A 16215-nucleotide genomic window follows, 5' to 3' on the forward strand; every position below is an offset into this window, starting at 1 on the left:
AACTGAATGTGAAACATCAGTGGGAGCTTGGGAGCGTGATGGATTGAAACCCTCATGAAGTGAAAGTATAAAAATGCCATGTTGTTCTAACGTTAGCATGTCTCCAGTGCAACACCGCTGAAACCAGTGACGTCAAATAGATGGAAAGCGCTCTCGGCCTGTTTCCTGTATTAGAACGTGGAATATAGTGACCGCAACCGCTGTGAATTTTTACAGCTGCTTTATTTTTCTACTGAGAGCACACTGCTTTACATTTTGGGGACCTGACGCCCTCTTTCTCGTCAGCAGAGGAGACAGAGCCCAGAGCCCTGTCCTGCGCTTACAGGGAGTTCGTCCGTTGTGGGTTGCTGTTCGCCAGCTGTCCGGCTTTTCAAACGAAATGGAGTGAAAGCGACCTCCCACGCCGGAGCTGCGTTTCCACTGCCACCCTTGAATGAATAAATAAGAAACTTTTTGTATCAAATTTGCTTTCAAAGCACAAGTGAAGGCTGCCGACCGCGCGAAAAGTAGCCAGCCGTATTTATTTGAAAAACGCACGTATTGGAGATTTTCCCAGATGACGCCTGTGGCCGCTCAGCCGGGGGTGCCACAAGGCCCCGCGGCTCTGCTCTCTCTGCGGGCGAGCGGCTTCCCGAAGCCGGCGGCCGCCCGGAGCCGCCCTGCCCGGGCCGCGGGGCTGGGCCGGGGCCGCGGCCTGCGCAACGCGTGGCCGCCCCGGGCCGGCGGCCGGGCCGGTGGGTTCCCCTCCGACTGACTCCCCAGGCAGCCAATGGCAGGCCGAGCTTCTTTCGTGATTTCGCCTCCCGCCGATCAAACTGCCCAATCAGCACGCAGGAGTTTAACGGATCGTCCCGTGCGAACGTCGGCGGCCAAAGGAGCCAATCGGCAGAGGGCAGGTTCCTTACCAATGAGATCAAAGAGTTAGCGGAATAGGGACGTGCCACTGGCGACTCCACCTATCTGTCAGCGCCGCCGAGGCCGGTGGTTGGCTGGCGGGGCGGAGGGGCGGTTTCCGGGGGCGGGGAAACTATATTAGGGGCGGACAAAGGCGGCGGCGAGGCCGTTTAGCTCGCCGCCATTTTGAGCAGCGGGCTCTGAGGAGCAGCAGTCGGGGCCGGAGCACTTCTCCTCCTCCTCCTTCCTCCATCACCACCATGTCGCGGGATCGGTTCCGTAGCCGTGGCGGCGGGGGAGGCGGCTTCCACCGGCGCGGCGGCGGCGGTGGCCGCGGCGGCCCCAACCACGATTTCCGCTCTCCGCCGCCCGGCATGGGCATGGGCCAGAACCGCGGCCCCATGGGGGGCGGCCCGCAAGGCCCGGGCGGCCCGCCGGGCGGAGGCCCGAAGCCCGAGCCTCCGAAGCCGCCCGCGTCGACCTCTGCTCCGCCTTCTTCGTCCTCTTCAGCCGCCGCCACCACGGCGGGGCCTGCCGGCAGCCAGGCCGGCCCGGGAGCGCCTCCGCCGTCCGCGCTGCCCGCCGGGCAGCCGCCGCAGCAGCAGGCCCCGGTGTCGGCGCCCTCCTCGGCTCCCTCCGGCCCGGGGGGACAGCCGCAGCCCAAGCCGAGCCCTAGCCCCACCCCAGCCGGCGGCCCTAAGAAAGGACAAGGACAGTCGCCCGGCGGCGGGCCCAAGGGACCGGGCGGCCCCCAGCAGGGGCCCGGCGGGCCGCACAAGGGCGGACCGGGGCACCGCGGCGGGCCGGGCGGAGAGCCGCGCGGCCGCGGGCAGCAGCACCAGGGACAGCAGAGCCTGTCCGCGCAGCAGGGCTCGGCCGGCGGCGGCGGCGGCGAGAAGCTCTCGGATGAGGTGAGTCATGGCGCTCTCCCCCTCCCCGAGCCACAAGATGGCGGCGGCGGCGGCTGCGGCCGGGCACGGCGGTTCTGCGCGCCCTCGCCGCCATTTTGAGGGGAGGAGCGCGGCGGCGGGGGGCCCGGGAGAAGGGCGAGGCGAGAGGGGCGGCGGCGCTGGGCGCAGGCGGCCTGCGGGGACGCCTCGACATAATGTGCGTGTTCCCTAGGTGCCTAGGCAGTTCCCGACTGCAGCCTGAGGGGGTCTGTGGCAGCATGGGTTTGTATTCGCTTGCGGTGACCTGGAGGTGCTCTGGGCTTCCTGGCGGGAGAAGGCCGCAGCTTGGCGGTGCAGGCGGCGGGGCTGCACGCAGTGATGGCTCGAACCGGTCTGCTTCTTTGTAGGGATTCAAAGCAAACCTCTCTCTTCTGAGGCGACCCGGGGAGAAGACCTATACTCAGCGTTGCCGCTTGTTTGTTGGGAATTTGCCTGCTGACATAACAGACGAAGACTTTAAAAGACTGTTTGCCAAATATGGGGAGCCGGGAGAGGTTTTTATCAACAAGGGGAAAGGCTTTGGATTCATTAAATTGGTAGGCTTTCACACTGTACGTCCATCCGTTTAATTCTCACGAAATAATAAGTTACAGCTTGGTTTTCTAAAACTGGATCTTAAACTTTCCTCAGGAATCTAGAGCTCTTGCAGAAATTGCAAAGGCAGAACTGGATGATACCCCCATGAGGGGTCGACAGCTTCGTGTTCGGTTTGCCACACATGCTGCTGCTCTTTCAGTGCGTAATCTTTCACCCTACGTGTCCAACGAGTTGCTGGAGGAAGCTTTTTCCCAGTTTGGTCCAGTGGAAAGAGCTGTTGTGATTGTAGATGATCGAGGTAGATCGACAGGAAAAGGCATTGTTGAATTTGCGTCAAAGCCAGCTGCAAGAAAAGCGTTTGAACGGTGTACTGAAGGAGTGTTTTTGTTGACAACGTAAGTATTTTGCTGCTTAGGATTTTAAGCTGAATAAATTGTTGACTTCTAGTTTTTCAGAATGGAGATTCTTATGGAAAAGTGAAATGAGTATTTTTTTGTTCAGCACTCCTAGGCCAGTTATTGTGGAACCATTGGAACAACTGGATGATGAAGATGGTCTTCCAGAAAAGCTTGCTCAGAAGAATCCGATGTATCAAAAGTAGGCACTATCTTTTGGTATAAAGAGTATATAGATGATGTGCATAGTATTGTCCCTGACTCTGAAGGAGATGGAGTAATTTTTCAGAAACAGGCTTTGAATTTTGAGTAGTATTTTCAGTTCTTGGGGTTTGTTTTTTTTTTGAAGAGTGTGTTTGTAGATAATATACTGATTTGTTCAGTATATTCACTAAGTGTTACACAAGCAGTTTTCTACATTGTATCACAAAGAAACAGTAAAACCTAAATAGCAGCCCATTAACAGATTTTTTTTTTTTTGGTATATATGTAGAAACTCTTGAAAATCAGACCTCAACTGTTTGCTCATTCTGTTGAGAACTGTCATCTCACTTAAGGTGTATCTCATGTTGATGATCCCATAGGGAACTTAGAAACTGATGGTTTTTTAACTCATTGCATGACTAATAAAAACTAGTTGCCTGTGGATTTGCCTTCCGAAGCTGACCACTGGGCATAAAAGAGTAGATAAGAGCCTATAGGGGTCTTTTCCTAAGTAGCTATTTTAGGTTAGGATCTGCATATTAAACCTCTTTGTTGTAGAACTGTTGTGTTTTCCCAGATCACAAAAGGGAGTGCAGAGGGGAAAATCCAGTCAGTCCTGTTTGTATGAGAAAGTGTTCAAAATTACTTGCTTTGATCAAAAGCTATAAACGGTTTAGAGGCAGTGTCTTTGAAACAGTGTAGATTAGTATAGTGTTTCTAAAATGTTAAAATATTTTACATTGCTAATGTATGGAAAGCTTTTGAACTTTCCTAGTTTTGTTCCATTAATTACTGAATCTTAGGCTCCAGTTTCTTTATAGGACAGCATAAGCTGTTGGCCCTTAGGCATTTTGCAAATTATTTAAGTTAGTGAAGATTATTACTTGCCTTTAACATACAGTGCTTTGGGTAAGTCAGCACTGAAAAAAATCCATCTTTCCATATGGTGTTGTTTTGAGCAGCTGTACCTACTTGGGCAAAGGCCTGTCTTGTTTGAGGATTTTGCACCTGGCAGTTGCCAGCAATGGAGTGTCTAAGGAAGAAGTTAAGAACAAGATAAACATGCAGTAGAACTGTAAGTGGGAAGATTTGCTTGGATGTGATAGTGCAGGAGTCTCCATATTTGCTACGGTAGTCATAGAGTTTATTTATATTAAGTGCTGCTGTTTAAGCGTGTAAAATGCTGTACTGTTACCAGCATTGTGTCAGAGCAAGTTTTCTATCATGTAGTTGTGAGGTAGTGTTTTCAGGACTCCTTTGATCTTCCCTGGTAATTCTGCTGTTTTGCTTGTGATCTTTTATTGACCTTCAGTTTCCAGGTTTACCCAGTCTGAATGAGCATCTTCCTTTCTGCAGGGAAAGAGAGACTCCTCCCCGTTTCGCTCAGCCTGGCAGTTTTGAATTTGAATATTCCCAGAGGTGGAAATCTTTAGATGAAATGGAAAAACAGCAGAGAGAGCAAGTGGCAAAAAACATGAAAGATGCCAAGGACAAACTTGAAAGTGAGATGGAAGATGCTTACCATGAACATCAGGCAAACCTCTTGCGTCAAGGTAATTGGCTCTGAATTCTGTATCATCTTTTTGCTTTAAATGCTAGCTTAAATGTATAGCTGTTTAATGGTTTAATAAATAAATTCATGCTTCCTACTGCTAACTTAAGAATTTCAGGCTTAAGAAAGAGCAACTGGTAGTTTTTAAGTTTTTATTTAATTGAAATATTGTTAAGAATAGTGACGCTCAAAAGGTAGCTGTTTGCCATACTGCAGATGAAGTTGATCTAATTCTGATCTGAGTTTAAATATGAGTTTGTGAAATAGCTGCTGACAGGCTTCATTTCTGCAGACCTTATGAGGCGTCAGGAAGAACTGAGGCGTATGGAAGAACTCCATAATCAAGAAATGCAGAAACGCAAGGAAATTCAGCTGAGGTTGGTTTGGCTTTCAGGGGATTTTTTTCAATGTTACATTTGTTTCTTTTTAAAATGACTTATGTATGAAAGTTTTTATTTTTCAAGAAATACCATTGCCGCTTCAGTTTGTGTATGAGAAACTGAACTGCAGCGTAAGTTTTTCCTTAAGTATTTGAGGATCATAGAGTATCTTTTTTTCCTTAAGTGTAATCATTCAGTGCCTTTTAAATCGCTTGTGCAAGTGATGTTCATGAGATAAGTGGACGTGTTACACTCCTGGGGTTTAACAATCTGCTTTGGGATGATCAGGCAGGAGGAGGAGCGTCGCAGGCGGGAAGAGGAAATGATGATACGTCAGCGGGAGATGGAAGAACAAATGAGAAGACAGAGGGAAGAGAATTATAGTAGAATGGGTTACATGGATCCAGTAAGTGAAATCATGATGGTTTTTGGATACATTACCATGTTCAGGAAATTTTTTGATCTGTTTTCAAGACTGATGCGTTTGGCTTCCTTTGTTACATAATGGGATGTCTTTGTGTAGGTGAAATGGTAGTAGTTAGCTGTACATATGCTTTATCTCCTGAAAGTTATGGATTTCAGTAGTTGATTATCTGTGCTAAAAGTTGTTTCTTCTATGCAGAGGGAGAGAGACATGAGAATGGGTGGTGCTACCACAATGAACATGGGAGGTAAAGAATTTTTAAATCATTACTTTGTGTGGTTACCTTAGAAATTGTCAGAATATGATTATATATTTTTCTTTCTTAGATCCTTATGCTTCTGCAGCCCAGAAATTTCCACCTCTCGGAGGTGGTGGCGGCATAGGTTATGAAGCTAATCCAGGAGTTGGCCAAGCAGCCATGAGTGGTTCTATGATGGGAAGTGACATGGTAATGTATCCTGTGGTGGCTTTAGTTTAGCACAGGGGAAATGTTGTGGTTGGGAATTGAGTTCTCTACCAGTGTTCGGATGGTTGTGTAAATTTCACTGTTAACTGCTGACTTTCTTGTCAGGTGTTTAACATGAAGACTAGTGTGGCAGTATGTAGTACTAGATTAGTTCTTAACCATTATGGTAGCTTACACAGTCGGAAGTTGTTTGTAAGTGAATTCAAATGTGCTGTTAAGCATATTTGCAATTAACTCTGACTTCATTGGACTTTGGAAATTCTGCGTCACTGTTAGGCTTGGAAGGATTTTTTTATAAATTTTAGAGTATCTGACAAATTTCATCATTAAAATACATAATGTAGTAGCTTTTCAGTGATTTGACATTCTGTATTTATGGACAAGAGAGATTTTTGTTCTCCTTTCCAGTGTGTAACATTGCATTTATTTTGGCCCTTCCAAGCCTAGTTAGGGTTGATGCATGTTGGTATGGGTATGCTGTTAATTCAAAAATCTGCGCTCATGACTATTTAAGCAGCAGATTAACTTAAGTAATCAATGGTAAACAGCATATCACTTACTCTGTATGCTGATGTTTGCCACAGAAGAGCAGCAATGCTGTTTTTTAGCTTTAGGCATGTTCCAGTGATCCTTGACAGTAGCCATTTTGTGGTTCCTATCTCACAAAGGAATGATAGCCTGTTCTTGTTTTCCCGTGCTGGGCATGACTATATAGGTAGAGTTTGTTAAAGCTATGGCATATCTCATCTTCTGAGGTATGTTTCCAAACTGTACTATTTTTGGCACACTATATGTGTGAATGGGCTTTGAGCCTGCTTGGTGTTATCACACTGAAGCAATATGGATGTAGATTAAAGAAATGCTTAATGGGTAGGATGGAAATCTCTGTTGGCTTAGGTGGCAATATTAGTGTGCTTTCACCCTCCTGAAAGGGTGTACACTCTGTAGCACAAGCTGAACTAAATGATTTTTGGGTGGGTTTAGGCCTCTGGCTTAACGTGGTGAGCTACCATAGTAGCTTGTCAGGTATCTTCTGTTTTTTTGGGGGAACCATATCTTTGCAATGATAACTTTGCAACCATCATTGATTCAGTAGACAGTGCCGTTGGCCTTAATGTATCTATATAATCTACTGATATTGAAGCAGTTCCTAAGTTTCCCGTGAACAGTTAGGCAGTCTGTGGTGAATGCTGTGTACATTTTTCTCCTGAAAATCATGGTACAGGTGCATGCTGAACTTGTGTAATACTTGAAAATGTGATATGGTCAGATGGTGTGACAGTAAGATGGTTTAACTGCCTTCGAGTTTCTTAGCATGGGGATCTCTGTCACACAGTGCTGTCACAGTTACTGGGCTGATATCTTTTAAACAGAATTGGAGATAAGCTTAAGCTGCCATGAATTAGGCAGAAAAGAACCTAGGTAATCTTTCTGAAATTCCTTTCTTGGAAGGATTGAAACTGACTTTCAGCAGTCAAGAACTTGAAGTGTGAATTTTCAGTTGCAGATACCTTTTGTAACAAGCAACCTACCATTGTTCTGTTACTCGGTAGTGGAAAACTTGCTTGAAATGAAAGTTTAAAGCTATCTTTGACTTTATAATTTGTCAGTTCTGTAGATTGAATGCTGATCACACCTACTGATACAGTAACTGAATGAAGTATATGCAACTAGAGGTACTAGTAAAAATACCTGAAGTCTCTGCTTTATTGCAGGGTAATTTAGCTTTTACATCTTGGTGTGAAACCTTTCAACGCTGTGAAGTTGTGAATTTTCCAAGAGCTTGTTGTGAAGGTGGGGTGGGGTGGGAAGGGAGATATTGACTAGATGCACACAATCCTTTGTGCATAGTTCTAACTCGAAACACTGAATAAATTGTAGTTCTTTGAAGACATTTTGCATATTATACAGCAGCAGTTCCGGAGTACGTGGGATTTTAACAAATGCAAGTCTTTTGATCGAGCAATTGCGTTGGTTAGGTAAATCACTGGTCATTAGCTTTTTTCACATTTTTTTTTTCTTCTTGCAATCCAGTAGTGCTCACAATCAGTTTTGGTTACTGCCTAAGGCCTCTGCAGTTTAGTCAGCAGACCGTAGTCTTAACCCCATCTTGAAAAGCACATGGTCTCTATTGCAGCACATGCCATTAACTGGTGAGTAGGCATTCTGTTTACAATGACATTTTATGAATGTCAGCTCATACTTCAGTGAACTGAAGATTCGTTCTCTGGCTAGGCTTATTTGGAAATGACAGTGGTGTAATCTAAGCTTTTACTGCACTAAAGGTGAGAAGTTTGCAAGCTATTTGCATTAACTTGGTTGAAAATTGCTAGAGCTCATTTGGAAAAGTTGTTAATTCACATCTGCACTAATGCTTACATTTCTAGCACTGCAGGGAGGATCTGTTCTTTGTAACAGATGTATGAGAATGCATCAAGTGGGAACATACCTCAAGGCATGTATTACAATAAACTAATTTTTAAATTACCCTTTTTTCCTTTCTATGTTCCCGGTACCTGTGGATCGGCTCAATGGTGATTGTATCGACGAACCTTGACTACGGAACCTTCTAAAAATATATACTTAACACACATGGACATCAACTACATATAATGAACTGTTAATTCTGTTCCAATAGCGTCCTGAACGCTTTGGGCAGGGAGGTGCGGGGCCTGTGGGTGGCCAGGGTCCTAGAGGAATGGGGCCTGGAACACCAACAGGATATGGTAGAGGGAGAGAAGAATATGAAGGCCCAAACAAAAAGCCCCGATTTTAGATGTGACCTGTAGTTTCATTCCAGTTTGTTTTTGTCTGTCTTGTTTAGACACCAACTTTTTAATTCTTGCATTTTAGTAAGAAAGCTACGTTTTTATGGATGTTAGAAACTTACTGACCTAATATTTGTAAGTGGTCTGTTTGGGCGAGTACAATTTAATTATGTAATGCAGTGTTTCAAAACAAATTTAGCTGTTTTTTTGATGTATAACGTCCCTAACTTGATGGCAGTGTACCTTGTGCCACTGAATTCCCAAAGTGTACCAACTTTTTTTTACTGTGCTTCAAATAAATAGAAAACTAAATGTAGTAACTCTTCTTGCCAGTCGTGGTTAAACATAATGAGGCTAAATACCACACCTTCCGCAGTAAACCAAGAATCTTGAGTAGAGGTCAAACTAGACCAGGGTGTGGAACTGTAGTGAAGAGTGAGATCTCTTCCCATAATGCCTCTAGCTTAAGATTGGGTTAAATAGTAGCCTAACTTTCCAGTAGGTGCATATTTTTTGAGCATTAATTGTGCTGCAATAAGGAAGCAAATTGAAATCTTGCAAGTGCTGTAAGATACAATAATTAAAGCTGCACTGCAAGCAGTGCAGTATGTAATGAATTTCCTATTTTAGCTACGGATAATGGGTGGTGGGATGGTAGCTCTTACCACCTTGGCAGTTACTGCTTGGAATCTTTTAAAGACTTTAAGCAGAAGACTAGCAATGGTTATTTTAAAATAAATTCATAGAATGACTTGTATTGGCTGACTTCCTAACTAAAGGATTGTTAAAGCGATATTTATATGCTCTTAAGCTGTCTGAGATTACAGGATCTGGCCTTGCTCCGTATTGTATACTTACCTGAAATTGCTTGGCAAAAAGACCAGAAGTGTTACTTGAGTGATTACGGTTAACTTGCTTATGTCCTCATGCTAATTGAGTGGACTAATTTGCATAGTTCAGAATACAATCATTTGTATTATTGGGACTGCAGGAACTATTCTTAAATCGTGTAGCTGGTGGGCAAATCCTAAAAACCTGTATGTAAAATACAGAAATTAGCTTGCTTGCATGATGGTTATCGCTCTTTTATTATTGATGTTTGGAGATAATGCATCAAAAGTAGTATCTGAATCTGGAGTTTAATAGTTAATACTACACAGTACAAATAAACTCCCTTTAAGGTTCTTTTGTAGAAGATTTGATGAATTCGTTAGCTTGCTGTTCATTTTACTAAGCCCCAGAAGAATTTCAAAGCATTCTGGACTCATTGATAAGGTAGTTGCTTTGCTTATTATTACATTGTACCAGATAAGCTGGGAACATGACTTCCCAGTGTAAAATACCTTGGTGTTAATGCAGGATACGTCAACCTGCTTGGCACGAAGTAGGTAAACTTATTTTGGCTGTACCTTCACACGATTCCCCAACTACCGAGCATTCTGTGAGTAGCTTTAATCTTCCAAAGATCTTTCCATTCCTTGTGTTAAGCATTGGCTAATCCTAAATTCTATGCTAAATTTTCTCTGCGGTTAAAACTTTAGTGTCAGATTGCAGTATTCTAGAGTGCAGATGATCCCTCTTGAAGTACTCACTGTAAGTGCTGTTACTCCTTAAATGAAAAAATAGCATGCTGTGAAATGCTGATACCAGGTAACACTGACTTGGAATATTAAGCGCACTAAATAGCGACTCAGCTTGTTTGGTGAACGCTTCTTATTTTCCCAGAAAAGTTTGGGGGTTGTTAACATGCTACAACAATGAATTGCTATTCAGGAAATTCCGAATTGGCAGTTTGTAAACTGTGGACCAAGTATTTGGGAGTACTTGTATTGGATACTTAGTTTAAAAATCAGCAGTACCGATGCAATTTGCTTTATTGAAGTAGTATTAAATAATGCATATGTTTTCTGGAGGGTGTTCATGGGACACCCGCAAAAGGTGAAGGTGTCCTAGATGGGGAATTCTGAACGTGAACATTAAATTAATTTTTTCAGTTTATTTTTCAGATTACATGTCATTCTTTATTAAAGAGATGCTGGTGCATATCCTAAAGTATGTTCTTTTGTAGTTCTGTAACTTGGAAGAGTGAAGGATGCTGATGTCCTTGTACCTTACAGAGGTTGTCTTTTGCTACCCCTGTTTTGTACGTAAGCTACCGTTGCTAGGTATTAAAAATAGCCGAGTTGCAAACCCATGATTAGTAAATATATTGAAAGATTTGGCAGTTTTCAAAACATCTGAAAGTTTGGTTAAATCTAGCTTTGTTGTAGCTGCATAAGCAGAATTTCTAAAACAAGTTCTGCTTTTGAGTTGCATGTATTAAACAGGCATACAATTAACTAGCCAACTTCTTTTCAAGACCTTTTAAAGGTGGTGTCTTAAAAGCTGGCAAACATGTCAACTTTAAAATCTGATGAAGTTGCTAAATGTGGGAGGTGAGAAAGTTATGTTCCTTTGATCTGTTCCTATGAGGTTTTGGACTTTTTTCATAAAATCAGATTTATATAACTGAATCTTTAAAACCATTTAGAAAAGTGCTTTGTTGGTCAGACCTGTTTTTTGGATGGTCTGGATCACATAACACATTTTTGTACTGGACTTGGAGGACATTGGCTGTTGCAATTTAGCTTGCTTTATCAAAATTGAGCCCATTTTGACACTTGGATCTCTAAAAACTGCAGCATGTAGAAACTGGTATCGTTATACATATATCTTCACGCTTTCTCAGAAATGAATACAGAATAATCTTGTCTTCTGGTGTAGACACATGACACTAATCATTTATACAGCTGATGAGAAACTGAAACTGCTTTTGAGATTTTGTGGTATTTTTGTGGTAGAAAAATTCTTGGCTTCTCCTTGGCAACCATTTACTGTGGCAGCAAGTTTTTGCTGGAGTTTGAGACTGCAATTTACACTTAAAACTAGTGGCCTGCTACATAACTGCACTTAGCCAGCATTTCTGCAGTTCATAACTGTGAGGAACGTAGTACCACAAATGGCAATGGACATTAGGACCCGGATGTAGTATTCCTGCTTGCTCCAAGATTCTCATTGCCGACTGCGTACAGGTAGGTAACAAGCAATATAATATAACTTGGTGACTTTCTATGTAATCTTATACTGTGGGTATTCTGACATCACACTTCTGACTGTGGAATTACAGTGCAGCACTCTTGATACCTGTATGTTAAGCTTGCATCAAAGCTGCGTGGTTTTCGGTTTTAAGCTTTGTCTTGTTCAGAGTCAATAAGCAACTTACTGTGATTCTTAGATAAATATTTTCAGACCCGATTCCTTTGTACATATGACTCGGCTTGTGTGGATTTTTCTTAGTTCTGATGTAACGAAGATATTCTTAGAATGAGCTCTGTGGGGAAGAGGGAATGTGATCTTACACTCACTTAACAAGTCAAGTAGGTGCTATCGGTGCCTAGAAAAGGACTGTTTAAACTTTCTGTAGTGACAAAATGGCCCATCTGCAGTGCATCCCTTTGTAGAGTCTTGGCTCAGTAGGAAATGCATTAGCAATCGCTGTTCTAGCCTTGTGCGCACTATGTGATAGTCACTTAAAGCTTGCTAATACAGTCAGCTTTGAGACTGATGTGGAATATTTTTGAGGACATACAAATGAGTGCTTGAATGAATATCCCCGTGAGTAGTTTCATAGAGCTTATTGGACATTTCAGTTGTCTTTTTTTAATCTTTGATTGACAAGCATAATACATTCCTCTGCCTTTAATTGACAGTGACGAGATTCTGTATTTCTGCCTCGTAGAGTCATCTTGGTAGTGTAATGCTCAATTTCATTTTTCATCAGTCTTGGGGATGTAATTCTAAACTCTTCCATTACTAGAAATACTGAATATGTAGTGTTTCAGGATTAACATGCTTACATTTCCAGACATCCAGACATGCTGATCTCCAGCTCTTTTGCATTAGCTCTTGAATTTTAAGGTCCCTTGTTTCAGCACATGATCTAGCTCTTGTCTGATACTCAGTTTATTTCAGAGGTGTTGTAACGTGTTTTCCCGCTTGTTCTGCAAAGTTCTGCTTTGCATACTTGTTTCTGGTATTGTCACATTTGGACCCTTCTGTGTTATCTTCCAGGCAAGACTCCTGCTGGTGAACAGGGGATCTGCTGGAAGGCCTTGCCCTCTGCTGTAGCTATCTTCTCATGTTCCATTGAAAGCTTGAAGTAGCAGCTGCACCTTAAGATCATAATAACAGGTCTTTGGTTGCACCACAGTGAGTGTAGCCGAACTCTAGCTAGTCAAGCAGTGACACCACTTGTCACAAAGTCAGTTTGGCTTTTCGTGATGGCTTACTCTTACCTGTGACGAGAATTCAGTAGCAAAACTGATGGCAGTATGCGTACTGTCATGTAGCAAAACTGAATTAATTAATCTTTAAATCAGTGCTCAGATCTGACTAGTTTTTCCAGTGTGCTCTGGATACTTGACTTGACCTGCAGGAATGTCGTGGAGGGGTTATTGGCACATCTGCCTCGTTCTACGTACTTGAACTAGCAGGTTTTTGACACTCTTGGAGCAAGCAATTTGTGACTGAACCATGGGTCTCATACCAGCTCTGACTGCAGTAATGAAACTTGGTGTGGTAGCTAACTTAAAAGCAAATAGTCATGTCTGCTCTAAGTCAGTCTGTAACAAGTGGGTACAAGTAATGACATTAAGTGCTTGCATTGTGTTTCATCTTGGGTTTTATCTGTGTGTGAAATACACTTTTTCTCAAAAGCTTATCTGAAGCTCAGAAGTGTGGTGTCAGAATACATATGCGTACCTGCTAGGCCCTCAGATCCAGATACTGGTGCTGTCAGGAGAGAGCACAGCATAGTGTGTATGGGGGCTTTACTGTAACATTAAGCATACAAAGTGTTGATTTGCTTGCAGTTTTCCCCATAGCTAAACACTGAGGCCTGTGAGTAGTTTTAGGACTTGAGCAGTAATGGGGTTGCATGTCTCTGTTAATCATTGCCAGCTGCAGTGACATGATCAGGAAGGCCAGTGTTTGTTCCATTATGTTAAATGAGGCTAAGCATGTTGGAAAGGATGCATAAAAAGTATGCTGTTCTGGGTAATTACTTGGCTTCTTCCACTACTAGCAAGTTTGGAACCAGCTAATTAGCTTCAGATTTTTTTTTTCTCTCCATACCAGCTAGTGGGGCTGTTAAATAGCTGCTTACTGGAAAAGGAAAAAAAGGGAGGATTGGCCTTCTCCCACCTCTGTCATTGCTGCTAGATAATGATTGACACGTTAGGACTTGGCTGTGCAATCCCGCAGTGGTCTGTGAATACCCCATCTCTATAAATGTTGCTTCTGAACACCAGTACTGAAGAGCTAACTGGGGAGGGTTGGGAGGAGTGTGGCTATAAGTGAATCTGGAGTGTTAAAAGGATGCACAAAGATATAGTATCCCTTATGCATGGTGTTTGTTGCTATGGCATAGAAAACAAAACGTGCATACTATACTTCTGCTCCTGAGGGCCATGATAAAACCCAGGTGGTGGGTTTGAGACTAAACTTGAACTTCGCCCTGCCTGGTCAGATCACATTGTGACCACGGTGTGATTTGCCTCCCAACTAGAGGTGTGCACAGAACCTTGTACTACATCCCTAGTTGCTGACCATTGCAGTTTGCCCTCAACTTAGCTATAGTAAAAGGGTGGGTCTTCAGAAGGGAAGAACCTGTTGCCGAGAATAAAAGCAGTAGACTGATAATGCTAACCTCTAGTGTCTTCCTCTGGCTTTTGAAGCACTTCTAGGACTATTGAACCTGAGGGCTGCTAGGAGTCAGGAACATGGCACTCCTTCATGAAGGGGAAGAAAGAGGGCATTACTACAGGAGACAAACTAGGGTAAAATAGTTGAAGTAGCTTGACAAAATTGTTAATGCCTTCACATAAGGGATAGTATACCTCTGGCTGCAATCAAACTTCATTGTACTCAGACTGGTGATTTACGGTTTGTGCTCAGACAAGGTGCAGTTCTTCAGTCAACTACCTGCATATTCCTTCATCTCTTTACAAGTGTTTAGGCTAGCCTATTTTTGCCCCTTATTCATCCACTTAATATTTTGGAATAATTTGTAAATTCCCCCTCATAACTAATCAGTCCATGTATCTTAAAACCTTATTTTTAAGTTAGTTTTGAAATGGTCAGAATTTTGTGTGTATTACTATAATAACTTCAGTTGTTATCCTTTAGGTGAAGATGAAAGCTGAGTGAAACCGGAGTGCTCATCCACGGGAAGTAAGCATAACTTCTAGTCTTGTTCTGAATGGGTGAAATAATAAAGGCTTCTGGACACTTGATGTTCAGTCACTGACTACCTTTGAATTGGTGAATATTGAGAAATCGGTACAAGTGAATACATGAAATGTGTAGGGTAGGACTTAGTACCTGCTGTCAAGCTGTGGGGTTAAGCACCCAGACTCCATCTGGGCTTGATATCTTGACAGCAGTGGTTAAAAATAAAAATACCTTTCTAGACATGGGTTTGTACAAAAGATTTCAAAATCACTGTGGGTATAACTCCTGAATATTTCTCCAGTTCAGGAGCCGAGCATGAGCACATCCAACACGATGCCCAGTGATAGATGGAGGGACCGAGATAACAAGTGAACAAGTGAGTAGTTGGTGTCCTTATACTGCTCTCAGAGCTCGGTAGTCCATCACCCTGTGATGTATTATGTAGTTTCTGCCTGAAATTTGCCATTGATTAATCTCAATTTTATATAAAATTTCTGAATCTTTCTTTTGTAGACCCAAGGTATAACCATTGTTTGAGGCTTTTCAGCCCTGCAGGATCAAATAAACGCTGTCCTCTGAATGCTATAGGTGGTCAAATGAGAAAAATAACCATTTCTACATTCAGGCTCCTGTGAATAGGGTGGGTGATTGTCAGCAAGGAAAAAGGGGAACAATAGAGCAGCTGCTTCTCAAATGTTACCCAACTAAAAGTTGTTAAAAAGCTACTTTCCTGAAATACTTTAATGAACATTGAACTTTCAAAATAACCTGGAATATAAATTAGCACATACAAGAGCACAAGCAGATAGCGATTTAGGGAAATAAATTAACTTGCAGAGCTGGAATTAATGAAATTTTCCCTCTAATTTACCACTTAAACTACAAAGGGGAACTTCAGATATTTAAAATCTTGTGTGAGGAGGAACATGGAAAGTACCTTAACTCACAGGTGATGGGTGAGTAATGGCTTAGATATGCCACAACTGAACCTGTAAGATGTGAAGCCAGTGAGATTCAGTCGGTGAATTCCTATTGAATCATGTGTGGTTTGTCACCGCTGCTCTTGTTTCTAGGGTAGTAAAACACAAAGCCATTTCAGATCTTTGAAATTTATGAAGTAGATGAAAATGTGAATTCTGATCGTTTCATCTCAAGTCTGACATGAGAACCTGTGATCCTAGAGAACCTATGACAGGTGCATGGCCTGTTGCGATGCGCCGATTCCCTTTCTGTGTCATTATGTGTGATTTCTGCTGGCGTTTTTAACATTCTTGCTAACTATGTGCTTTGCACTTGCAGAAGAAGAAGAATGCAGTGAAGAGGAGCCAGGAACATAACATTTTTAAAAATAAAATATTTAAATTTTTTTATAAAT

The 16215-nt window shown here is 42.8% G+C and overlaps 1 protein-coding gene and 1 long non-coding RNA gene across 13 annotated transcripts; one reads left to right on the plus strand and one right to left on the minus strand.

Moving 5' to 3' along the window:
* Positions 1 to 203: 203 nt before the first annotated feature.
* LOC128152304 (uncharacterized) lies at positions 204 to 932 on the minus strand. The gene is made up of 2 exons (XR_008238607.1): positions 538 to 932; positions 204 to 428 (listed from the first exon to the last, which is right to left on the minus strand). It is a non-coding gene; the product is annotated as an uncharacterized LOC128152304 (long non-coding RNA).
* A 108-nt stretch (positions 933 to 1040) lies between these two features.
* SFPQ (splicing factor proline and glutamine rich) lies at positions 1041 to 16215 on the plus strand. Of its 12 annotated transcripts, none has more exons than XR_008238601.1 (13): positions 1041 to 1805; positions 2192 to 2380; positions 2475 to 2776; positions 2883 to 2978; positions 4337 to 4533; positions 4825 to 4909; positions 5201 to 5318; positions 5535 to 5583; positions 5663 to 5784; positions 8441 to 14840; positions 15142 to 15216; positions 15914 to 16035; positions 16140 to 16215. XR_008238601.1 is itself a non-coding variant. In XM_052810404.1 (11 exons), the coding sequence occupies exons 1-10, from the start codon at positions 1155 to 1157 to the stop codon at positions 14814 to 14816; spliced, it is 1830 nt and encodes a 609-aa protein (XP_052666364.1). In that variant the 5' UTR covers positions 1042 to 1154; the 3' UTR covers positions 14817 to 14840; positions 15142 to 16215. The 12 variants fall into 12 exon arrangements, 1 of the variants encoding a protein (XP_052666364.1); XR_008238603.1 differs by lacking the exon at positions 15914 to 16035 and having other exon boundaries at positions 8441 to 11641; positions 14796 to 14840; XR_008238598.1 differs by having other exon boundaries at positions 15142 to 16035.

The sequence above is a fragment of the Harpia harpyja genome, chromosome 16 (assembly GCF_026419915.1).
Source record: "Harpia harpyja isolate bHarHar1 chromosome 16, bHarHar1 primary haplotype, whole genome shotgun sequence".
In the NCBI taxonomy this organism is placed as follows: Eukaryota; Metazoa; Chordata; class Aves; order Accipitriformes; family Accipitridae; genus Harpia; species Harpia harpyja.

Coding starts and splice junctions, on each gene's coding strand:
- SFPQ (XM_052810404.1), top strand. CDS start 1,155: ATGTCGCGGGATCGGTTCCGTAGCCGTGGCGGCGGGGGAGGCGGCTTC. Junction 1,806..2,191: donor GCGAGAAGCTCTCGGATGAG/GTGAGTCATGGC, acceptor GCTTCTTTGTAG/GGATTCAAAGCAAACCTCTC. Junction 5,584..5,662: donor TACCACAATGAACATGGGAG/GTAAAGAATTTT, acceptor TTTCTTTCTTAG/ATCCTTATGCTTCTGCAGCC.